This window comes from Spodoptera frugiperda, chromosome 10, assembly GCF_023101765.2.
Source record: "Spodoptera frugiperda isolate SF20-4 chromosome 10, AGI-APGP_CSIRO_Sfru_2.0, whole genome shotgun sequence".
Taxonomy (NCBI): Eukaryota; Metazoa; Arthropoda; class Insecta; order Lepidoptera; family Noctuidae; genus Spodoptera; species Spodoptera frugiperda.
Window position 1 is genome coordinate 5,725,719 of NC_064221.1, and position 25,871 is coordinate 5,751,589.

Sequence of the window (25,871 nt, forward strand, 5' to 3'; positions counted from 1 at the left end):
TTATAATTCAATTTTACTTCGTAAATAAATTCCACTGAATATTTTTTTTGACAGATTGGTACCGATTTTAGTTAATAGTCTGGCAACACTACCTGGCTATCTCTTTCTCTCCCGTATAGTTCTCAAGGTAGCTGTCCTTACGAATTTTTAGATAAATTTTATGTATTTAAGCGTTTTGTAAGACAAATAATAAGTGTTTCTCTTTCCATATTAATCCCGTATTTAACTTAGGCCACTAATTCATTGTTCACGGTAAAGATTACTTAGATATTTTGTGGTGACAAATCCGTTCCCTCGGTGTCCAACGTTGTTTTGGTTTCTGAAAGTGCGATTTTGATAAGATTGTTGCTAAAGTAATACAAAACGCCTAAATGTAATGTGCATGTGTTGATGTGGGAGAGATTCGAAGTGAAAGATAGTTGTAAAAAGTTAAAATTGTGAAGTTAAGTTTCCTAACCTAAAAGTTGCGAGTGGTGTACTGTATTGGTGATTGTACGTTGCAGATGAGTACTAAGATCATCAAGGCGAGCGCCGCTGAGCCCGATGTCTTCGAGACATCGATCTCACAGGCCCTGGTTGAGTTGGAGACCAACTCGGACCTGAAGGCGCAACTAAGGGAGCTGTACATTACTAAGGCTAAGGAAATCGAACTTCACAACAAGAAGGTAAGAACGCTTCAATTAAAACTCCTTAGAACAAAGACATTCAGCCTCCTTGGTCATTATTTTGATGTATTACCCACATGCAAAGTTATATTGAAGTCACAACCTCCATGTGTAGCTATTCAATGGTTAACCTGTAGTTATTTTGTAAAGTTTAATGCTCTGACCCCTTAAACAACTTTTGAAAGCTGTATAACCTCTATATTTTCAATTTGTTCCTTATAATCATCATATAATACTGACACACTGCCTACTGAATGCATATTTTTGATAATAGACAACTAAGTACTAAGTATTATGCTGTTTAAACAAACATCAATTAAATACCATGATATTATGTATTAATGCAGTACATCTAACATAAATATCCCTGTCCCACCCCCTTTTTAGTAAACCTTGTGGTATTTTTGAGTTACCTTCAATGAAAGTAATACTTGGTTACTTTCTCCTTTAAACTCTATGTATAACTCCATGGTATAAATTATAAATGGATACAATTACTATCTGTACAGTATGCCTAGCTGTCAAAATCTCACTTCCAAAATACAATCAAATCATCAAACACGTTTTAATGTTGTTGATATGCTAAGTTTCTCTGCCATATGTCGCAGTTCTTTCTTAGAAAGTTTGATAACAATACTTAGTATACACACTACTAAATAGACGTTAGCAAACAATACCATAGGCTTTATTTTCATAATGAACATATACATCCTCATTTTTACCAGTGCCATTAAAATAATGAAGATATTCACTATAGTTTGGCCATTACAAACATGCAAACTGTCATAAGTAATTTTTATCAGACCTCTCGCTCACACTTATGCAAGTTGTACGGGCTAGTCACATTGTTTTGACGAGACAGTTCACATTTTGTTATGGCCCAATTATAGTATTATAGAAATGTAAATGTTTATGTCTGTCTTTCACTTCACTTCACTATAGATTTCGTGGTGGTATACCACATAGTGATATACCCTTTATCTCTGATCATACAATGCTATGGAGACCAGCTAGTTACCTATATTTTAATGCAAAATAGTTTTAATCATATTTCCATACTCGATAACTAATTTCGTTTTTATTTTTCCAGTCCATCATCATCTACGTGCCCATGCCCAAGCTGAAGGCTTTCCAGAAGATCCAGATCAGGCTGGTCCGTGAATTGGAAAAGAAATTCAGCGGTAAACACGTCGTGTTCATCGGAGACCGCAAGATTCTGCCCAAACCCAGCCACAAGACTCGTGTAGCCAACAAACAGAAGAGGCCCAGATCCAGGTACATATTTTGATAATTACCAAGATATGAGATCCTCAAGTATTTTGATATTTTTCCAAGATATGATATCTTCAAGTTATATTATTAAATATCAGGATAATCATAACTCAAAGCATCCTGTCTGAATGATTACTGATACTGGCTTCTTAGTATTGAGATACTTTACAGGCAATTAGTTTGTGTCTTTTGTCAACCACACTGACTTTTACATAAAAGTCATGGAGCACAAAGCATTCTTAGTTGTTTCAGATTTACGGAACCTTGGTAGCTTTATGTTCATTGTAAATAATCAACACATTTTTTTAGTGCTGACTTAATTTTTATTGCCCTAGTGTGCAGTACTTTTTATTAACTCATTTTTAGGTATTATTTATAAAAATCAGAATCATATAAATATTTTACTACAACTTCTATCAAAATTTATCTTATTAAAATTAATTATCTCTCTTCCAGGACACTGACGTCAGTATACGACGCCATCTTGGAGGACCTCGTGTTCCCCGCAGAGATTGTTGGCAAGCGCATCCGGATCAAGCTGGACGGCTCCCAGCTCATCAAGGTCCACCTCGACAAGAACCAGCAGACCACTATTGAACATAAGGTATGTTATTACCATTTCAACATATAACATTCTTAAGAAAAATAATTATTAAAGTAAAATCTGACGATTTTATTCATTTCTTTAGTAACCGAAATGTTTTTTTGTATGTATTCTTCTTTGTATTAAAGTAAAAGCAATAATTGCTACTTTGATCTATGCTTTCAAAGAAAATAACACACTATTCCAAAGCTTATCCCACTTACATTTGTTTTTCTTTGATGAAATAAATTGGAGTACTGTACACATTGTTTTGCTTACATCCTTTCGGAACGAAAATGAGTTATTAATTACGAAAATTCTAATAATATTTGGTGAAGAGACTAAAAGTAACTTTTAGCGAATAACAGCATAATATGGAATACTAACATGAGTTTTCATTTGTTCACAGGTGGACACTTTCCAATCGGTATACAAGAAGCTTACGGGGCGCGAAGTTACCTTTGAATTCCCCGAACCCTACTTGTAAACTTAGGAATATGACTTTACAATAAACACCATAAAAAAATAATAACTTAGGACTTTTATTTCGAATAAGCTTGTAGTTAGCAACTACAAGTTCCCCTTTTTCGTTGGGCTTGGGATACGGGTCGTCCGGCCAGTCGGACCAGTGTTGTTAGTCCTAAATTAAACGTCAAAGTGTCCAAACGCACTATCTAGACACACGGCAGTGTGTCCGCCAAGTTCGAGCAAAAAAACCGACACACCGGCCGTGGGTTATATTACACGAACCATTTCGGGCCAAGTTCGACCCACCTATAACTCAAAATCTATTTTATCTACGCATATGAAATTTCTAGTATCTGTCGAGATCTACTTACTTATCTAAAATACAAAATTTCATTAATGTACCTATTGTAGGTCTTGAGATATTGACGTCAGAAAATCGCTATTTTTACTATACACTCACTGACTGACTGACTGACTGACTGACTCACTCACTCATCAAAAACCTAGACCACTTCCAATGGTCGTATCGACTTGAAATTTGGCATGGAGGTAGGTCTTTAGGTCAAGGTTAAGGAAAAAATCTGAAAATGGCCAAGTGTGAGTCGGTTTTAAAAATAATGAAGGTGTAAATTCATACCCCTAAGGAACTAAAACAAAAAAATTATCTATATCTTCCAATGGTCGTACCGACCTAAAATTCGTTACGAACGTTTGTATTTAGTCAAAGTAAAGTAAAATAAGAAAAAAAGAAAATAAACCTTACAAAAATAAATGAAATCCCACCCAAAACATAAATGTGAAAGGCTGCCAAGTTCGATAATATTGGAATGCTTCGCCTATAAAAGAAGTGAGATCTAAATAAGTACCAAGTTCCATACACAGACCTCAGTTAAAAATGATATAACTTGGCAAGTTTTAATACAAAATTATATACTTGACTCATTGCGCTTAGTAGGTTTATAACAAAGTGTGTGAAAACTTGCCAACTTGTTATATCATTTTTAACTGAGGTCTGTGTATGGAACTTGGTACTTATTTAGATCTCACTTCTTTTATAGGCGAAGCATTCCAATATTATCGAACTTGGCAGCCTTTCACATTTATGTTTTGGGTGGGATGCCGAACATACGCGACCAATATTCCGCGGCTGATTTTACGTTCCAACGTATTCGGCTGATATGACACACTATAGGTCTCAGCACACATATGGGATCGGAAAGGGATCGTAACCGTAACGCCTTTTGCCTCGCTGTCAACCAGGCGTCAACCTACCGTATGCACGTAACGAAAGCGTATCAGCAGCGCCTGTACGTTAACTCGGCTACGGCTAGGCGACACCGCGCTTACGCCTCGCCGCCCCCTGGCTGACCTGGGGGCCTAGACAAAATCCAAGCGTGAACGAAGAGATGTGAGCTCGGGTACGGAGAGACGTAAGCGCGAGGACGGAGAAACGTAAGCGCGGGGACGGAGAAACGTAAGCGCGGGGACGGAGAAACGTAAGCGCGGGGACGATGAGCCGTAAGCGCGGGAATTCAAGTTCGGAGCCTGTTCCGAGGCGAGGCGATTACGTTATTATTCCGATTAGTGTGCGTTGCAGTAGGGAGTTTAATACAAACCATTCTGAACGGCTCGAGGCGATACGGTGACGATCCCTTTCCGATCCCATATGTGTGCTGAGACCTTATAAGTGCCGAACTTACGCGGCAGAAATTCAATTGCGCAATTTTGTGTGTATATTCTTATATGGTCGATCTTCGGTCGCGTATAATGTGCGTTCTACAGAATACGTTGCCGCCGAATTGCCGCTGAACTTACGCCCGACCTAAGTTCCGCTATACGCTACATCGAAACGTAATTTCGGCATAATGTGTCGCCAGTAATTCAAATAGCATTGCAGGCGTAATCATGCCGAACTTCGGTCGCGTATCCTCAGCATAGTGTGTTTAGACACAAACAGTCTCGACGGCGCGCAACTGGTTGTGTTACGTACAGCATCAACGCAACGTCACGCCTTTTATTCCTGAAGGGGCAGGCAGAGGTACACATTACGTAGTAATGTATTTGGTGCTTAGTTTTTCGTTTGTTGTATGAGTACCAATTTTCTACCGGTAATACGGAACCACAGTATGAACAACAGGCAATCTATTTTATCTTACACTAGAATGTAAAACGAAAATGTTTGAACGCGCTAATCTCTGAACTACTGATTGGAATTTAAAAAATGATTTTTATAGTCCATTTATCGAGGAAGGTTGGCTATATCGCTCACCTAATAATATACTGGCACATCTGCAAAAAATGCGAAATTTACTTTATATGGTTTACGTGTTTAAAAGTGCATATTATTTCCATATTCAACGAGAGAGGTCGTAAGTGTCATTATACCATTATTGTAGTTTCCCCCCTCGCACGTAAAACAACGGTTTATTGGTCAGTAAACTAAACAAGTCAGGTAAACTATGAAAACCGTAAAGTTGCCAATATATTACTAGGTGTGCGATATAACATCACACCACACTACAGCCGAGCAGAGCGGGACAAACCGCGCGAGTCGCAAGTTCTGGTATAAAACTGAACAGTTACTTGACCATTTTGCGCTACGCTTCTTTTTTGGTTAGACGTGTCCGAAGTTTGCTGTACTTTATTCTTTGCAATGCTTGAATTGTAACTCCTTTGGCCACCAAATTTCCACCTGTACCCTTAGGACCACGGTATTGTACTTGGTTTATTCGAGCCGGCCAATCAGAGCGCTGAACGCGCTCTCCTTTCGATATCTTTTAACGTAAAGCAAACTCGTACTAAGGGTATACTATTCTCTACTAAAACCAGGGGGTCTACTTTAATTCAACGAAAAACGAAGTTTCGGACGAAACTTCGCAGATTATATACTACAATTCTATTTATTGCGTACTTTTGTGCACAAAAATGAACGAATGAAATGAAGATAAATAAATAACTTTTGATATTAAATTAAAAATTAATCTTTATTTCAAGTATAAATAATAATATTAGTAAATCAATAAAACCGCCGAAAATTTAACGAAACTTCGGATTCGAGAACCGAATCCGAAGTTTCGTTTGATTACCCGGGGGCCTACCACATTTGTGTAAAGCTTTACACACCAGTAAAAAATAAAACAAAATTTTATATCACTACTTTTTATTCACTAAAAATCAGTCCATCCCAATTTTATATTAAGTTCACTGATATTAGTATTCAATATTCATATTATAAAATACATAAATGACGAATGATTAAATACAAGTATGAAGATAGAAAAGAGTTTAAAAATACAATACAATTGTAATAATTATGTATTTTAGGTCTGATCAAAATATTTTGTATGCAGTTTCTCAATTACTACACAATATGGATGCATAATGGAACCTTATTACTATAGAAATAGAGCCAATTTACTTGGCACAATTAGATTTAGGCACGAACCTGCATAGATTCAAGACTTGAGCATTTTGCAAACCGTAAATAAAAATAAGCGAAACTGTCTTATTCAGTATTCTTGCTAAAATAAATGTGATCATGCAAGAAAATTACATATTTCTGACATTACACTGTACCTATATTAAAAATGTAAATAATAAACAGAAATAAGAACATTCTGGAATAAAATAAATATTATTTACAAAAACATTTATTGACTAGTATGAAATTATTAAAATAAGATTGGCCATTTATTATTTTGGTCTAATAGGAGCCAGGATTTACATAGCATCTTTGAGCCCATTTCATCAGAGCGATATACATGGTGTAAACGGATTGCTCCTAAACGCCACAAACGTGATGGTATTGTAGTGATCCACTTCATATTTTGTATATGAGATGTGTTGGCTACGTCTTAAAAACAAGTAAAGATTGAGTGCGCATTATGATATCAAAATATGAAAATACATAGTCGATCTGCCTAATCTATTGACCAAAAAACATGGCATTATTCGCCAAATATTCCATAATTAGCAGTAGACATTATAACTACAATCATCATCATCATCATCAGCCGAGAGACGTCCACTGCTGAACAAAGGCCTCCCCCTTGGTCCTCCACGTAGAACGACAAGCCGCCACCTGCATCCACTGGCTCCCCGCCACTCTGACGATGTCGTCGGTCCACCTAGTGGGAGGTCTGCCCACGCTGCGTCTTCCGGTCCGCGGTCGCCACTCAGTCACCTTCCTGGCCCAGCGGCCATCAGTCCTCCGAGCGACGTGGCCTGCCCATTGCCACTTCAGCCTGCATATTTTGAGAGCTATGTCTGTAACTCTTGTTCTTTGGCGAATTTCCATATTTCGGATTTTGTCGCGCAAAGATACTCCGAGCATAGCTCTCTCCATCGCGCGCTGGGCGACTCTGAGCCTTTCTAAAAGGCCAGCAGTTAGGGACCATGTCTCGGTACCGTACGTCATCACTGGCAACACACACTGGTTGTACATCCTGGTCTTCAGACACTGCGGGATTTTTGATGAGAAGACTTCATGCAACTTCCCAAATGCTGCCCATCCGAGTTGGATTCTTCGAGCGACCTCTTTCTCGAAGTTGGACCTACCTAGCTGGATGATCTGACCCAGGTATGTGTAGTGGTCTACAACTTCGAGTATATCGCTCCCAACGACAACCGGTATAGGTGCAACATGGACATTTGACATGATTTTCGTCTTGTCCATGTTCATTTTAAGGCCCACCTGTTGGGAAACGGTATTGAGGTCGCTGAGCATGGTGTTCAGCTCTTCCAGCGACTCTGCCATTACGACTATGTCATCGGCGAAACGGAGATGAGTGATGTATTCGCCATTAATGTTGATGCCGCGTCCGCTCCAGTCCAAGAGCTTAAAAACGTCCTCCAGTGCGTTCGTGAACAGTTTCGGAGATATAACGTCTCCCTGTCTCACGCCCTTCCGCAGCTGGATTGGCCTCGTAGTCTCTTCCTGGAGTCGGATGCGCATGGTGGCGTTGTTATACAAACACTTCAAAACCTCGATGTATCTATAGTCGATGTGGCACCGCTGGAGAGACTGCAGCACCGCCCAGGTTTCGATTGAATCGAAGGCTTTCTCATAGTCCACAAACGCCAAGCATAGTGGCAAGTTATACTCCTCGGTCTTCTGTATAACCTGCCGCAGCGTATGAATGTGGTCTATGGTACTGAAACCTTTTCGGAATCCGGCTTGTTCGGGAGGCTGGAAGTCATCAAGCCTGCGTTCGAGACGGTTCGTGATGACCCTCGAAAACAGCTTATACACATGGCTCAGAAGTGAGATAGGTCTGTAGTTCTTTAGCAGACAGTTGTCGCCTTTTTTAAAGAACAGAACCACCACACTCCGTTGCCATGCTGCCGGCGTGGTTCCCTCGAGTATGACGGAATTGAATAGCTTCTGGAGGACTAAAAGTATCGGTTTTCCACCCGCTCGCAGAAGTTCCGACGTGATTCCGTCATCGCCTATAACCACCCATATAACTACAATAGATCTCGGATAAAAATAATTTTTAGACCACGAAAATTTATACCCAATGAATTTCCTAATAAAATGAACTAAATTAAAACAAATTAATTGCACCTACACCATTCCATAGTACCGAATAATACAAACGCAGTGTAAAGGTAAAATGCATAGAAATATAATATAGACACCTACTTATTCTAAACTTACATCTAGACACATACAAGATTTTCATTGAATAGAGTATCAGGGACACACTCAGAGTCTAAATGTTTTAGGACACTGTGTTGCCACCGCCAAGTAATGAATTGAATCAATGATCCCTCTGTTTAGTTCATTGATTCAATTCATTACCAAAACGGTATTTTCTCCCGATTCGTTTTGGTGTCCTAACGAAAATGGACCCTAAAATTCATTGCAAAAACGAAATCTTACTTTGGAATGAATCAAACGTCAATCATTGGAGACAGAATATAATAGACGAATAAATAAAAATTACGTAAAAATAAAAGAAATCCCTGAATTGGACAATGCTTTCAAAACTACCGTAAAGACAAACGATAAAATACAACTAACACTGCCTACCCGCTTAAAGCAAGGGCTTTCGCGAAATCGTTTCGGTCAAATTAAATCACAGGTAAAATTATTTTTGTGACTTTTATCACATTTATATTATCAACACTCTTTTCTCTTTTTCAAATTAAAAATCATTTTGAAAAGGGTACGATTTTTAATCATAGTTTTATTAATTATTATGTATTATAATTGATTTTGATATAGAATTCGTCCTGTAATTATTATCAAAATAATGTTGGAACACTCAATCATCGTTGTCGATTAAAGTTTAATGAAAATAAAATGGTGGGCTTAAAAATTAGGCCACCTTATTAAATCTGTACCCTTAGTACGAATTTGCTTTACGTTAAACGAGAGACCGTTCGGCGCTCTGATTGGCCGGCGAATAAACCAACCAATCAAAGCGTCGAACGCGCTCTCGTTTCGATTACTTTAAACAGAAAGCAAACTCATACTAATGGTTTTAATTGGTTGAACGAAGAACGCTGAGAAAACGGCCGAAGTCCTTTTCAGCTACATAATTGCATTATGTTAATAATTTTACCAATTTCTAAGCTTTTCTTTAAATCCCTTCCTAAATATCTATCCAAAAATCCAGTCGAACTGGCTAAACGCCGAATCAGCACACTATTACAGTCTTCTTACAATTCCAAGTCAAGTCGAGTATTACTTAGGTCTTACTCCATACATTTTATTTAGAAAATATCATTGTTACTTGGTTTTTTCTCAAGCAAATATCTACTTTAAGTATAACAATATTAAGGTTTAAAATAAGGTTAAGCTAGTGACAGTGTACTTTGCTATGCAATGTTGTAAGTTCACAATATTTTGATCTACTTTCACCTTTATTTTAAACGGCATAATGTTGACATTACTGTATAGTTTCATCAGACTTGCCACATTCATATATTTTAAACCTTATTTCAAGTGAACTAAGGTTGATATTTGCATTTATAATTAAAGGTATTCGTTCGAAACAATCGTTTTTCACATATCGTATGTCAGCGTCAGACATTTTCATTCAAAAAATATGCAGGACATAGCAAATCAACGGCTGGAGTCGGCAGTCATTATATTTTGGGAAAAATACTTAAATTACAATTACGATAATTGAAAAATACCTATCACCTAAGAGATTATCGTAGTTTTACAACTTGCAGTGGCGCTAGTGGCGAGTTAGGTCATTAGATCCATTCCAAATAACAATCACAAGCTGCCAAACTCGCCAGTGCTGCCATCTACCCATCGCAAAAACGACAATTCCTCTCCTAAGCAAGTATTTAAGAGGTCTTCTTCTCTAAACCAGGAGGAGGGGCAATATTTTGAGGGTTGTCTCCTTGATTTTGTTCAGTTGGGGCAGGCGTTATAATTTTAAAATAATTAACAGGCACTAGACCAGCGGTCTTTCCGTCTGTGGTAGCCATCAGCCAGCCAGAGTTCATTAAATGCTGTTGAAGGTGTGTGGGAGCCACGTGGAAGATCTGGTTCTCCTGGACGGTGAGCTCCTGAGGAGATGTGGCCGTGAAGGTGTAGTTGGCGATCGCCTTTGGCGGGTTCTGCCACGTTGTTGGGTCAGCCACTGTAAGAAGATTTCAAGAGTTAGTGATATTTTTTTATGTTGAATACAGGTTGAAGAAGAGCCGGGCCTGCGGACTACCAAACGGGTTACCAGAATTCCGGCTCGAGTGGGAACGGGGTGGTTTTTAGTGAGTAAGGGTCTAATACTTTTCGCTTTGCCTAGACGGGAGAAGTCATTGAGATCCCCCTCAAAAATAAGTAAAAAAGAGGTGTTTTTAAAGTTTTTAACCTCACTATGATCTGCTACTTTTAAGCTTCTGCTTTTCCTAATATAATGGAATACGTATTTTATTCCCTGGTGACATAACAAATAAGATATAGCAATCCACATCTTGCCACTAATATTATGAAGCAAAAGTTTTCACAAAGATTTCCCGAAGATCTAGAATTGAAAGATGACATACTTAATCAATAAGATATAACAAACCACATCTTGCCAGTAATGTTTTGAAGCAAAAGTCTACAGTCTAAAGCTAAAGAACAAAGTCATACTTACAAGTCTCCTGAATGGTAGAATTGAGTCTGGTCATCATTTTCAGCACAATGTACGGCGCGGCGGCTACCACGGCGAAGAACATGATCACTGGCCATCCGGAGTAGCGGATGCCTTGAGGTCCTTGGGCGGGGAGGCCGTTTTGCTGTGTTGAGGCGACAGCTTCGGCCCAGGCCTGGTGAGATAAAGTGATATGTAGCATAGGCGTAGCCAGGTTTTAGTATCGGGAGGGGTTCAAGAAAGTAAAACGAAAAAAACTTCCTTCATTTATGAGAAAAATAAAAAACTATTTTTGTAATACGTAATAATCAGATTCATAGGTAGTCATAGAGACCTTTGTCAAACAGGGGATGTACTATGCTAACTAGAAAAATAACGCTCTGTAATGTCTAGGTACGCATTTTTCGGGGGGGTTTAAACCCCCAAACCCCCCCCTGGCTACGCCTATGATATGTAGATAGTAGATGGTGGTTGTTTAGTTAAGTTAGTATTTGCAGAAAGTCTAGCCATGTGTTTAACATACAGCTTGATAAATGTTCCTCGAATTGATTGCTATGTTTTGTTAGTGTTTTTGTATCGTGTTTATGTGTATCAAATGTATCCTATTAATATAGTTTATAAGTTGTTTTTCGTAATACTTACTCTCCATTGGCCAACGATGTCTGACAATAAAAGATTTTTATTTTATTTATTATTCATACTTCATAGTAAGCCAAATTATATAGAATAATTATGAAATTCAGTAATTTAGTTCTGAGACTGAAATGTAACTTTTACCGCCTAATGGCAGTAAACATAGGCGTATACCGTATACTATTATGTTACCGGCTTACTCACGTAACTGTTTGACGAGGAACTCGACTAGTTTCAAGCCATGCTAGAGGCTCATATTCATGAGCAGCATTCCGCGACACCGAGTCGAGTTCCTCGTGTAACAGTTACGTGAGTAAGCCGATACCATAATAATTAATTTAGTATGTATGACTCAAAACTACTAGAGCTTTTCTCCATTAATTTACGTGAGTAAACCGTAACTTATAGTTCATTTAGACAACAAAGGTATTTCTAGATAAATCCGATTCAAATACAAACCGCTATGGTATTTCAAATACCCACACACACACGTGAATATAATGCCCCTCTTATCTATAAAGATATGAATGACGTATTAAAAATAATAATAAAACAGTGCGATACCGTCGTTCGCGTGACTCGAACAGATAATAGTATCAGAATATCTGTCGATCTCCAAACTTTACTAACATTATGTAGGAACGCCTAAAACATGCTGTTGCCAATTTAACTGATATCTTTAATGCATTTACAACCTTATTGTGTTATAATAAAGGCGGTGCGGTGACAAAGTAGAGTACATTTTGCATTATGTCTACTCTTCCCACGGGGGTCATAGGATCCAACTTAAGTGCTAAATATGAATGTGAAATAGACCAGGCAACAGCGCTCTCTGATAAACCTGAACACTTTAAACTACGGTCGGTCTCGTCCGTCAAGCGCAGAGATTATGGCAAACCCTCATATGTAGAGGAGGTGATTCCAGTGAATTGATGCCAATCAATTACATATATACAATAGGTAAAGGATCAAATAATGTATCAGTGATATTGTAAGTAATTGTTTTAAAATGGTGTAAAAAGAGATTCTAGAGAACTTCTCGATTCGAAGCTACAATTTGGAACTAGTACCTAGCTTCACTGACAGACAGACTGACGGATAACTCAATTTGACGTTTCAAAAGAGCCTTATTTAGGATTAATTGAAATTAATGCTTTGTCTTTGCACGGGTTGTAGTACACACGCTGTATAGTTATTTGTTCTAACATTTTTTTGGGCAAAGGTGTGACTTTATTTGGTATGTACCTACCTATGTATGACACGTTAAGTCAAGATCAAAGATCAAGTTTTGCGACGTTAGATTAGACACGATACAAGTTGCCATTATCGCATATCCATTGTAAATCTGATAAGACTAATATCGGGATAACACATTGTTGATAATGTGTTTTCCTGTAATATAGCAGTATATTTTTTATAATAAACTATTGTGAGACATTCTAAACTAAATAAAAATCGCGAGTCGAAACTAAAAGAGCTTTTCTCCATTAAATAATACGTGAGTATCAGTAGAAACGGTCACATAGTTTCACAGCTTAGCTATTACATCTTTGTAGCATAGCTACATAGCACATATATGGTGAAAAAGCATCCCAAACTGATGAACCGGTTAAACTACGATTTTTTAGCCTATTCAACCGGGCAGATAGTGGCAAACTCTGTGGAAAGAACTGTCCCGGGTATACATATACCTACTTAGAATGTTTCGTTATCTCTATTACACAATATCAATGTACCACACACTGATATACCTAATACAATGCTTATCACCTCGTTATCAAATACGTATTAACATTTTTTTTATCACCAAATATAAAAGCACTACTGTATCTTGGTACTACATACATATAATAAATAATCTATCTCTTACTTTTATCTCTTCCGTCAGGAAATTTATTCAAATATAACATAACATTACTTTTTGAACAGCTGAGTAAAACGTAGTAAACATTACTCCTACAGGTACCGATAGTAAAATCGACAAACTAATTTCTCGACTACCAATAAACAATTACCCCTTTCCAATCCCCGATTCCTGAACAACCCTTTAATTCCTAACCCCCTAAAGGTCTGCAACACATTTGTAACGCCTCTGGTGTTTCAAGTGTCCATGGGTGGCGGCGATTGCTCACCATCAGGTGATCCGTCTACTCGTTTGCCGGCTTATACCAAAAAAAAATGTAAGTAGGTAAGTATTGGATATCATTGAAAGATCTAAGTGACAAAGTAAATAGAAACATTGTGTCATGCGTAAGCAAATACAATTATGAACAGTGTAACCTTTGGCACTGGTACACCAAGCGGTGTTGATAAAATATCAACTTAAATTCATTAGAGCATTGATTTATTTTCCTTTCAAATAAGTGGGGAGTGGAGTTTAAACCTGAGATAATTACGGAAAGAGGACCAAAAGCACCGTATTAATTATCACTACATAGTATAAAACAAAGTCGCTATTTTTGTCTGTATGCTTAAATCTTTAAAATTACGCAATGGATTTTGATGCAGTTTTTTGTAATAGGTAGAGTGATTCAAGAGGAAGGTTTATATGTATAATGCATGCCTAATATATCACTATTGCACCCATGCGAAGCTGGGGCGGGTCGCTAGTAAAATATATAGTACCTATACAGTAACAAGCGACCTCATTAATAGATTTTGTCTGGACAAACAAACTCAGAGGTCATAGTCTCTTTTAAAGAGACTATGACCTCTGAGTTTGTTTAGGCATTTCTTCTCAGAGTAGTCCGATAGGAAATGCCGGCCTCATCTAGTTATTTGAAAGATTCGACGTGTAAAAGAGTTACATTGTAACCTATTTGCAAAATAAATATCATTTATCATTTATTATAAGCAAGTATTTTCTATCAAAATCTAATCTAAACCTCCCTATTAATTTCTACTCCCTTCTTACGTATTTATCCCCTAAACTAATAAAGTATTTATGTAAATTTATTAACGAAAATAATATAAAAATATGACGGTGTGTTTACTAATACAAATGTTTTGTACTTTAAATTTACCAACACCTACCACAAAGTTAAAGTTGGACAGTTTATAATCTACCGTCACCAATCGACACTGGCAGTATAATCGACAACTTAGTATTGGAGACTCAGTTGCCATCAAGAAGAAAAATAAAAAAAAGCTAGGTGTTCAATTCTACACCTAAACACCTAGAAAATAGAGATCAATATTCAATGGTTTACAAACTAAAAATTGTAGGTGTTCAATTCTGCACCTAAACACCTAGAAAATAGAGATCAATTTTCAATGGTTTACAAACTAAAAATTCTAGGTGTTCAATTCTACACCTAAACACCTAGAAAATAGAGATCAAAATTCAATGGTTTTATAAACTTACCTGGAATTCATTCTCAGTCCTGATCCCGATGAGCACCATCAGCTTCCTAATGATCCAGTTCAGGGTCCGTACCACTGCGAAGGTGGACCAGAATTGTGCGAAGAGTGATCGCAGACGACCGACGTTTTCTGCCACCCCTGTGTGTGAAGGCGATATTGTATTATGAACCAGGGGCCTTAGTCTGCTATTACAATTGTGTCAGAATGGTCGATCACTGAGCAGTGCGAGAGGGACAGAGCTATGTAGGTTGTATAGCTCCATCCCTCTTGCACTGCTCAGTGATCGACCATTCTGACACAATTGTAATAGCAGACTAAGGCCCCAGTACATTACAGTTGGGACATTCTCTATAACATTAGACTTGTAACTATTAAAAAAGGTTGTGAATAAATAATATTTGAGGAAATAAAGGGCATTACCTATCATCATAACATCTGTATAACGTAATGGTGTAAGCTATAATGCTGTGTATGTAAAGGAGATGGTTCAATTGCCCCACAACATGACATAGCTTATACAAAAGATAAAAATGTATAAAAAAATATGACATGCTTCCTAACTTATTTTTTTTATACATTTTCTTTTTTTTTTTTTTTGAGGTAAATGCCTCTTTGTTATAAGTCATGGGGTAATTTTGTAAGGATCTTCTACTTTGTAAATAAAAAACAAAATAAATAATTACCATAATCAAGAGCAATAAACTTATGATAGTTATGAAAAGGTAGACATTGTTGTCTGTCTATACATACATATGTGTAAACAAGTAATGAGACACAAACATTATCACAAATTATTTTATGAAGGACTGAAAATCAATGAACTTTTGTTTACTATTTAGTACAAATACCTAGTTAACAGTTTTGTTGTCATAAAATTAATATAGTCTTAGACATCCCTGTTCAATACTTAATATACAGCCTGATTTTTTCATCACCATCATTTTTTTTTCTTAGAGTTAGGTATCATTCAAACATTTCATTTTTAAATAAAAAAGCCTAACTCTCAGAAAAAAATTGGCTGGTGATAAAAAAATAGGCTGTATTTTACATAGTTACTAGCGGACCCGATGTACGTGTTCCTGTCTACACGTCTTTGAAAATTTGACGGATCCAATGTAAAACATTCCAAAATCAACAACTACTAATAAATTAAAAAACATTGTCCAGCGGACAAAATTGTGAATCTAAACCATTCTCAGATCCCCTTGAACACACACACAAAAAATTCATCAAAATCGGTCCAGTCGTTTAAGAGGAGTTCAGTGACATACACACTTACAGAAGAATTATATATATAAAGAAAGATTACAGAACAAAATCCTACCAATTTGAATGTGTGTATTCAACAATTTCAGAGTTACACACACTCAATGAAGTTGTATGAAAGTAATAAGAAGTGCTAGTAGTTAAGTAAGACATAGATGCAAGATCTATTTGAAAACGAATGCTTTGAATTTATAACGTAGAACTTTAAGTCAGTACACAGATGGGGCCCAGTAGGGCTGATACCCGATCCGGAGCTGGGGACAACGTAAAAGGTAAAACGGGGCTCCGGCTCAAAGCAGGAGAAGGAACGGGGTGGTTTTTAGTAAAAAAGACTTTAACTGCCACACTCAGAGTCATTTAATGCTCACTTAAACTATTCCTTAGTAACGATTTTGTATGGAAAACAATTGCTAAGGACTGGGTTAAGTAACCATTAAATGACTCTGAGTGCGCGAGTAAGCCAGTACATACCCAAAACAGCTCTGAATGAGCTGGTCATAGCGAAGAAGGTGCTCTCCAGCATCATGGCCACGCTGCCGACAGCATTCACCAGGCTCTGGATGGACTCGAAGGCTGGACGCGACCGCTCCTCTGCCATCTGTATGAACCTGCAGATTAAGACTACTTAGTAACGCTTGAAGTATAGACTATCAGTCCCCTTAGGCATAGAGGGCGCTGTAACAATGTGGATATTTTTATAAAAAAAAAAACATTGAATCTGTCTACCATGCTTAGTTATAGGGGTAAAAAGGTAAGGAAATATGGAATAGGGATGTGTCAAGCTAGATATATTCAACACGTTTTACTACGCAATATGAAAACTATAATTTACTACGAAGAGTTCACATAAATGTCAATTGTCAGCTTATTTATTAATTAGTCAAAACAATAAAATGGAACGTAATCTTATCTTTAAATATTATTATGAATTTAAATGTTTTGATGAAGGACACATCCCAATTCCTTATTTTTTATTATTTCATTCCATATAACGGAAAAGAAATGTGGGCACCTATAGACACATAGAGGTAGGGCGCATGAATACATTGAGGTAGGAACACTAGGAACTTCATTACAAACTATTTAAATTAAAACGACACATTAACACATAAAGAAAAACATCATAAATATAGCCCAAAATAGGTAAAAAACTGAAAAAGAACTTAAAATCTAATTTAAAAGCATCTTAAATAATTTCATAAAAAAGAAGTTTTAAATTAAGTCATTATTCTGTCGAGAAGTTCAATATTTGTTATGATATAATGAAACAAATGCTTCTTTTTGCTTTGTAAACGAAATAATCAATTTTGAATTTGGATCAGTTCAGGTTTATAAGAGTAAATAGCATCTTTTTATTAAAAACACTATAATATTTCACTGAAAATAAACATTTGTGGATGGGGGAATGATGATAAGATCTTTAAAAAATATGATAAAATTATTATTTTATCACATTTCTATTATAAACATAAAATACATGAAAAGCTACATAATTAATGCCAATTTGAGTGACGCTACATGGCTTCGCTTCCCCGAACTTTTTATGTGATAGTGCCGTCATGCGAAACCAACAACTTTTTTCTAAATTATGCTTCCTGAATGCAAATTTCATTAATTTGCATTACCTATCTCATAATTATAAAAGCGCTTACGCCATTAGTTACGCATATACTTGCATAGACAGTTTTATGTGTCAAATGATTTATTTTCCATAAAAGGTTCTTGTAAAGACAATGTTGTAAAACGTAAAATAGGTGCAAAAGTGCACAGCATGGTAACATGGTAAATTGCAGTTTTATTAAATTAGAGAAAGCACAATTTTAATGGAATTTATAAAGTTATTTTTTGTCTAGCTCGTGTAAATCCTATTTTTATTTACCCTATTTTACTCGGTCACGCCAATTACAAATTTTGAATGACTGCAGCCAATTGATAATTTTGGTTATAATTGTTTTTTTGTCTAAAGACGGGTTTTAATAATGTTCACCAGGCAAGCAGGAGTGGACTACTAGCTTACGTTTATTTGATCGTTTATTTGAAAATGTAAGTAGTTTTAATACTATGAGATCTTAATAATAATCATAGCCAAAAAAAGTAAGCCTGCATAATGCTAAAGGTGAAAAATAAATGAAAAACGAAACACAAAAAGCCTTATATTTTTACTAACAAATATATAAAATAGGTACAATAATTATGAAAACTTGCCTACTTATTTGTTAAGTTTTTGACCGCCACGTCAAAAAGCACCAAGCTCTGTACCCTTAGTACGAGTATGTAAAGCAATTAACTACGTTTAACGAGATCGAATCGAGAAGGCGTTCGAGCGCTCTGATTGGTTGGTTCATTGGTGTCGGCCAATCATAACGCCAAACGCGCTCTCTTTACAGACTACCAGTGCGGCCGATATATTTTTTGTCTTCCTGCGACACTAAACAACTAATATTAATGCAATAAAAAGAAAGTAGTTGACTTTACTATGAATAGGGTAGATGACTAATTTTTATTTTAATGTCCGTCTTGTAGATTATTTTAAAATATTAGACACGTATTTTTTATTTTCTTACGGAAACAAATACTTTCAAAGATATATCGATTTGAAATATCGCGTGACGTCACTTTAGAGCACGTTTTATACTCTATAGTGACGTAGTTAGCTCCCACTCCTAAACTTTGATTCGTGTTATCTAAGTATTGTTATCTTATATGACAAAATAAAAAAATACGTGTCTAATATTTTTTCATTACCTAACTGACGGACTAATTAGATTTTTAATTTTCATACCCCGTCATCATCCCTATTACTACCTACTAGTTTGAGGTATAATTTGATTAACAAATGGAATAAACTAAATATTTTAATTTTTAGACGTTTGCTCTGACGTAGGCCGCGATCGTATTGTGTTGAGCACATTTTAGTTTGCACTTGACAGTGGCGGTCAAATTACTAAAACTATAGGACCTTGAATAAATTCTTGCTATTTGGTTCGCAATCTGCATAAAAATGTTTTCTTCTTTCGGGAGATCAGTCAATGATCAAGCTTTTCATTAAAGTAATATAAATTTATCAAGTGGTTGATCAAACATTTCTCAAATATTGCAAAAAACATTATGTGTGTCAAGGGCGTAGCAAAGTGTGTGATGTTTTATTTCTATGTGATTCATACCATACAAAATGTTGAGTCTTTCATTTCTCCATACTAACTTTAATCCTACCAATTATTGTCATATTTCTTCTTTTTTTTTTATTAAAACTGTAAGTTTTGTTTCGCAACACAATTTAATATTATTTGATATGTATTCTTTTATCTATATCTTTATCCTTTGTTTATGTCAGAATATATCACTTCATGAAAACACTGCAAAATTTTTAGTACCTATTGTATAGCCAGATGTGTGTCAAGTCCGATCAAGATTGTCATTGCAAGCCTCAATTAACTACATTAGTTATGCTTCAATTGCAGATTCCTTAGTACAGTAGTAAATAAAGTACTGTTTAAGAACCAGAGCTTATTCAAGGACCTAATTAACTACTAAAACAATTAATTTGACTATGCTATTAAGAACCCAAATTTTTCGCCAGTAGGGTCGTCATCTATCAACTTCCACGGAGTTCGGTTATGTTTTGCCGCCTCCAACAAGTTTGCTGCTTTAAAATAATCTTCGAACATCATTCGGTTTCTCTTACAAGGCTCAAGTAGACTTTTCAGGGTAGGTATCCTGCAAGTCCATTCATTCTCTATCAGATTGGCTATGTGACCAGCCCATTGTCATTTAATTTCTTTTTTAACATAGGGCATTTTATCTTTTTTTCTTGTTCTAATTTGGAACCAACTTAGTTCTATACCATTTTGACATGATCTGATTTCTACACATAAGTAAGCTGACATAGACTAGTAAAGGGACTACGTAGCATATGATACAATTGGAAGAAGCAGGAAAGTAGCATTGTAGCACAGAAGCTTAAAGGCGATTCTCTTTTGGCATTTTTTTTTAATTTGCACAAACATGTAATGATAAATGTATGAAAATAATTTTCAAACAAAAAATTTATGACAAGATTGCTACCGTTTGTAAACGAGATGATATTTGATAATAACAATGGAAAAATAATATATTGCGTCAACATCAAGTAGCTTGCATTTGAAGAAGAAAGTTCTTTCAAGATACATGCCTTGCATCCATAGCACAATCAATAGATAGATATCTTCGACATTAAGTTGTATGTTTATATAAATCAGATAATGTCAATAATTTAGTGATCAAATCTGATATGTGTTTTGTGGTCCACTGTTATTTCAGTGGCCACTGCGTTTCTTTGGTCTTTACGTTCACTGTCAGTCGAAATAATGAAGCATTTTTATTTAATTTTTTATACATAGGTTTTTAGTCAGTTCTTGTAATTATTTGTATTATTTATTTTATTAAACAAAGAAACTCGTAAAGTTATTTTTAGTAATGATACTTTTTCTTTGTTATTTTGGTTACTGTGAAGGAAACATCAATTTATTTTCAAAGCAAATAATTATGTTCAAAATTACCTGCATATGAAGTACTGGATTGAATAAAGTGTTTACATACATTGTAAAAAATAATAGAATATTTACCTGGTTTCATAGCTGTCCATGAATCGGTTGTAGCCCCCATACATACCCCCCATCCCTCCCATTCCGTAACCACCCATACCTCCGTAGCCGCCATATCCTCCCATTCCCATACCCATTCCTCCATAGGATCCCATGCCTCCATAAGATCCCATTCCTCCATAGCCTCCCATCCCACCATAGCCCCCCATTCCTCCATAAGCCCCCATCCCCCCATAGGACGGTTGAGCAAGGGCTTGGTTCAAGTCTATCCTGGGCGGCACCGGAGGAGGCTGGTTGGCCTGAACCCCAGACATTTGATGCATTCCTGGAGGAGTATAATGGTACGCCGGATCATGCGGCGGCATGCCAATATTGCTCGGCATTGGCATGTTACTGCCGTAGTTAAAATTCATCTGTGGGTCACTCATTGTAGTTTTGTAATCCACACTGCACTACCAACTCGAATATCGTGATACGCACAAACAATTTAGTCAAGTAACAAAGTACACGTTCACTGATAAGCGATGCACGCCATCTTAATAAACAACGTTTCACAGTAATAAATAGTCATTGATTTTCTCTGCAGATTACGCAGCTGCGCAAAGGGCACCTGGATTTATTTCATACAGTTCAATATGCACTTGTATATAAAATACGTCCTGCTCAATCCAACTATCTACGGAAGATGTTGACAATGACGTTGACGTTTCATTTTATCATTTTGACAGTTCCGACATTTAACAAACTTATGTCGCCATCCGTAAATAAAATAATTCTGGTATTGATTCCTTCTGTGTGCGAGTGCTTACGAGCTATTTCGAATGATATTTTTGTTATATTAATACGACTTTACGTGTTCTTCATGTTTTGCGAAAAATAAAGTTAATTCTTAATAAACAAGTATGCAAGATAAATTATTTTTTCTAAAGTAGCAATACACTGGTACAAAAACATAGACAAACCGAAAACTTATTTATTTTCTTCCGCTGCTGCGACGATGACAAAGGACAATGAACCAATGCCTCATACAATAAAATAACATAATTTTCTAGCCTTTTAGGCCGATATTACCATAATTATAGTAAACTGCTTTATGTACCTGCATAAATAAATAAAAGTCACGTTAATCGATATAATGCAGATGTGATATTGAAAGTGAAATCTCGGTCGCTTTGATAGCGAGTGACCTAGTTTAAAAAAAACAATTGTTGTCTATGTTCCTAAAGGGTGTCAATAATTTCGATAGTGCAATAAACTTTGTTGTTATTTGTTTCAATACGGATTTAGTGCTACAAAACTTGTAAACCAATTATAAGACGGACTTAAGTTCTTTGTTTTAAACGGTAAGTAGTCCCGAGAAATACAAGTATTCGTGTTAAATTATCAATGTTTCTGTGACGAAGTAAATGTCATTTTTTCATTGCAAGTTTTTTTAATGTTTCCTATGTTTTATTGTTTATAAAGGCTTTTTATTTACTAAATGGACTATGAACATTGATATCTTAACCTGATATCAAATGGCTGTGTATGTTTATAAAAGATTTACATTGATTTACTTGGTATTTGAAAGGTGTAGTTCGCGACCGGTTTGCGAAGGCATAACTTTGCGGGGTTACCGTCTAATCAGAGTCAATTACTCTCGGCTGGTAGACGGAATGACACGAGTAATGAGCGTTCATTGCTGACGCCTCGAATTGGACGTAGATTGCAAAGCAAACTGCAAATTGCTGACACTTCTATTTGGCGCAAACTGGCCTTAGAAAACGGATCTAAAGAGCATTATAGTGTCCAATTAACACATATCTTTCATAGATTACTAACTCACAATTCTTTAAGTAAGATTTAAAAAGATAATAGAGTAATAAACATAATAAACAATGATATTTTTATTCAAAAATGGAACAGTGTCTATGTAAAGTAGTACCTTAAATAATTATTTAAGACTTTTTTTATCTAGTCTAGAATAAAATGTTATCAAAAAAGATTATGGTCTGTATTGTTCAAATAATTATAATTTAATTTTATAGATATTATTATATATCTAAACTGTAAAGGAAAACATTACAACCTGAAAATAGTTAATTATTTGTGGATTTTACAGGATAACAGGTGTAACAGATATACAATAACAGTTTAGATAATAGAATATAAAATTATGGATTCAATAATTACATTAAATTATTAAATTTAATATAGGCATACAGGAATATTGAGGCTAACCTAAGTACCTACTAATTTTTTTTTGTTTTAGTTGTTACAATTATATTACCTGTAAGCCGTCAACTACAAGACAACACAAAGCAGTTATCCTTTCTACAGTCGGATAAACATGTAAAATCAATATAATATTAAGATAATGTCTAATAGTAATCTTATAAGAAGTTTTCTTCATGCATATACAGTATGCATTTATTGCACATATGTCATGTACTAAGTATTGTAAGTTAACTACCAAAAAATCTATTGCCCTACACTAGAATTTTCTCTTAAGTTGTAAGTAAGTGCATGTTTATATAAATTGTACATACTGAACACCAAAACAACAATACATAAGGTATATAGTTAATCCAAAAGAGAATAATACCTACATTTTCGAACTTAACACTTACATTAGTTTCAATTATTATTTACAACAAACTGTCTACAAAGCTAACTTGTGTCGTTCATGCACGCAAAGTAACAAAGGCGTTAGTTCGCCATTTTCCCGCAAACAGGAAAGCGGCAGCACTGTCGCGGAAGGTGCTGTCGCTTACCTCTCGCCCCTTTGTAAAATCGTTACGCGATACCGTGTTAATTTATGGTCTCTGTATACACACCAATGTTGAATTGAATTGTGTTTAATATCTGTTTTACAGATTACTTTTGTATTATACATTTAACTTTGAATAAAAATAGTAATTTCGTCTTCAATGACGAATTCTTGTATTCTAAAATATAAGTGGTGATAGGTATTTTTTATTTAATTTTCATACACACATACATTTGAGACCAAGGAAATTCGCATAGCACCTAACTATTTGATCATTGTTCCAAAGTTTTAGACCCTCTAAAAGAGGTTTCGACTATCCTTATCAATTATTCGAGTATTTTATCTATGGATTGCAAATTTATATGAACTAGTGGTCGCCTAGTGGCCGAAATTCGACCATATATGATTTAATTTACAATACCACTTAACGTACGTTGAAGGATAATTTTTATTTAATTCAAACTCTTTTATAAAACTCTTTTCATATGAGACGTGAGAATATCATCGCAATGTCTATCGATTTTGACGTTTTGTCAAATACGAACAGATACTATGCATGTGTGTGTAATGTTTTATTTATTGATTTAAAGTACTTTATAAGCATTATTTTTGAAAAATATTAGCGCTATGCACTTCTCCTACACATAAACTATAAGTATACCAAATTTTATGCTCCTACGTCCGCGCAATTTTCGTAAAATGTGGTCCAAAGTTTTTGCATCACGTATTAATATATAGATATTAAGAGGTCGGATCGCCTTCGACAGACAATTAACAACTTTTGCTGCATTTTAATAAGGATCAATACTTAGGTATTGACATAACTTTTCTTTGTAGGTCCAACTTTCAAAGAGGTTTCAAAGCTTCAAAGAGACTTCATAAATATTTGTCTTTTTTAATTTAATGACGGTAAAGTTTATTGGTGATCCATAGTACCGCGACAAGTCCTTCGAGGCAAAAGGGTCGCTTTTTCTAAGAACTTATGAGCATCGATTAATTTAAATAAATACTTAAGACGAAATAAGACAAGAATTTGAAAAGGTTGTCTTATTTTACCCTTATTGATATCGCGCTCCAGCCTCCTAATAATGCTGCGGATTGCTTGGCGGGTTACCGGGGTTCCAGCTCGAAAAGCATGAGTAGGGATGGGGTGGCTATTAGTCAGTAAGAGTCTGACACTCTCGCCTCGCCTAAGGCAGGAGAAGCCACTGGAATATATTCCCTACACTCTTAAAAAAAAGCCTCCTGATAACGTAAATTCTCATAAAAAAAACCCGCTCTTTTGCTACATGAAAGAAAAATAAAACACAATGTGACATCTAATAAATGTTGCGAAAGTTTGTACTACCCGCTACATTGCTACCTTAATTTTAATCTATTCCTTCAGAAAAAAAACAACTACCTTGGAGCGTTCCAAGTAGGTAAAGAAATAATTCCTTTTTCCAATTTCAAAATCCATTTCCCAGTACAATAAATAAAATATAGTTTGGTATAAAATACTGGCTGTTTGTATGAAAGGAGTGCGAATCGTGTCGGTCGGAAGAGTCGGCAGCGTCATTTCCGTTAACGTCTCGCGAACGAAATGGACCAGTTTTGAAATGGGGCAGCGGGACAACCTTGTTGGACGTCCAGTTTTATTATTTGTGATGTTTCTATCATTTTGTTGAATGCTAATGATCTGCATCTCTGAACTACACAAACTATATTACTACTACTACCTGATTGATTAGCTTCTCCCGCACGTTTTAATTCGCTGCTCCTATTGATCCAAAAATGTTTTTTTTATAGCCTATAGCCGTTCTCAATGGCTTATACTAACGGGCTATTCAATATAAAAATAATTATTCAATTTCATGCAGTAGTTCCGGAGGTTAATCAGTTTAAATAAAACAAACTCTTCATCTTTGTAATATTACCTAGTATATGTAGATTATGAAAGTAGATCGAAAGAAATCAATGATGCCTAGATTATTCTATTCAGCTTAACCTTATACAATACAATAGGCTAAAGCCGACTAGCCACAAAATCCAAGTGTTTTAGCACATTAACTATAACAGTAAAATACTAACATTATAACTTCCAATTCGTATTTCAACTCCAGTTAATAAGATACCGCATTTATCCCCCACAATAGAAGTGTTCCAAGAGCATCTGAACAAGTTTGCGAGCTCGTGTTTAGACCTGTCCTTCAC

At 35.8% G+C, this 25,871-nt stretch overlaps 3 protein-coding genes across 9 annotated transcripts in view; 2 read left to right on the plus strand and 1 right to left on the minus strand.

Moving 5' to 3' along the window:
* The first annotated feature begins 12 nt into the window (after positions 1-12).
* LOC118277521 (40S ribosomal protein S7-like) lies at positions 13-3,052 on the plus strand. Of its 5 annotated transcripts, none has more exons than XM_035596350.2 (5): positions 13-127; positions 504-665; positions 1,756-1,940; positions 2,394-2,541; positions 2,930-3,052. In XM_035596350.2, exons 2-5 carry the CDS (start codon positions 504-506, stop codon positions 3,005-3,007), a joined length of 573 nt encoding a protein of 190 aa, XP_035452243.1. In that variant the 5' UTR covers positions 13-127; the 3' UTR covers positions 3,008-3,052. The 5 variants fall into 5 exon arrangements, with proteins under 5 accessions (XP_035452243.1, XP_035452244.1, XP_050552613.1 ...); XM_035596351.2 differs by having other exon boundaries at positions 103-252; XM_050696656.1 differs by lacking the exon at positions 13-127 and adding an exon at positions 303-325.
* Positions 3,053-6,700: 3,648 nt separating this feature from the next.
* Positions 6,701-21,628, minus strand: LOC118277453 (probable peroxisomal membrane protein PEX13). 2 transcript variants are annotated; one of them, XM_035596240.2, is made up of 6 exons: positions 20,951-21,628; positions 19,911-20,063; positions 16,818-16,954; positions 15,082-15,218; positions 11,088-11,259; positions 6,701-10,592 (listed from the first exon to the last, which is right to left on the minus strand). In XM_035596240.2, the coding sequence occupies exons 1-6, from the start codon at positions 21,355-21,357 to the stop codon at positions 10,294-10,296; spliced, it is 1,305 nt and encodes a 434-aa protein (XP_035452133.2). In that variant the 5' UTR covers positions 21,358-21,628; the 3' UTR covers positions 6,701-10,293. The 2 variants fall into 2 exon arrangements, with proteins under 2 accessions (XP_035452133.2, XP_035452134.2); XM_035596241.2 differs by lacking the exon at positions 19,911-20,063 and having other exon boundaries at positions 20,951-21,627.
* A 488-nt stretch (positions 21,629-22,116) lies between these two features.
* Positions 22,117-25,871, plus strand: part of LOC118277302 (focal adhesion kinase 1) — a 175,868-nt gene continuing 172,113 nt past the window's right edge. For both annotated transcript variants that reach the window (XM_050696634.1, XM_050696638.1), the window contains exon 1: positions 22,117-22,272. The gene's annotated coding sequence lies outside the window, so the exon portion shown is untranslated. The remainder of the gene's footprint in view (positions 22,273-25,871) is intronic.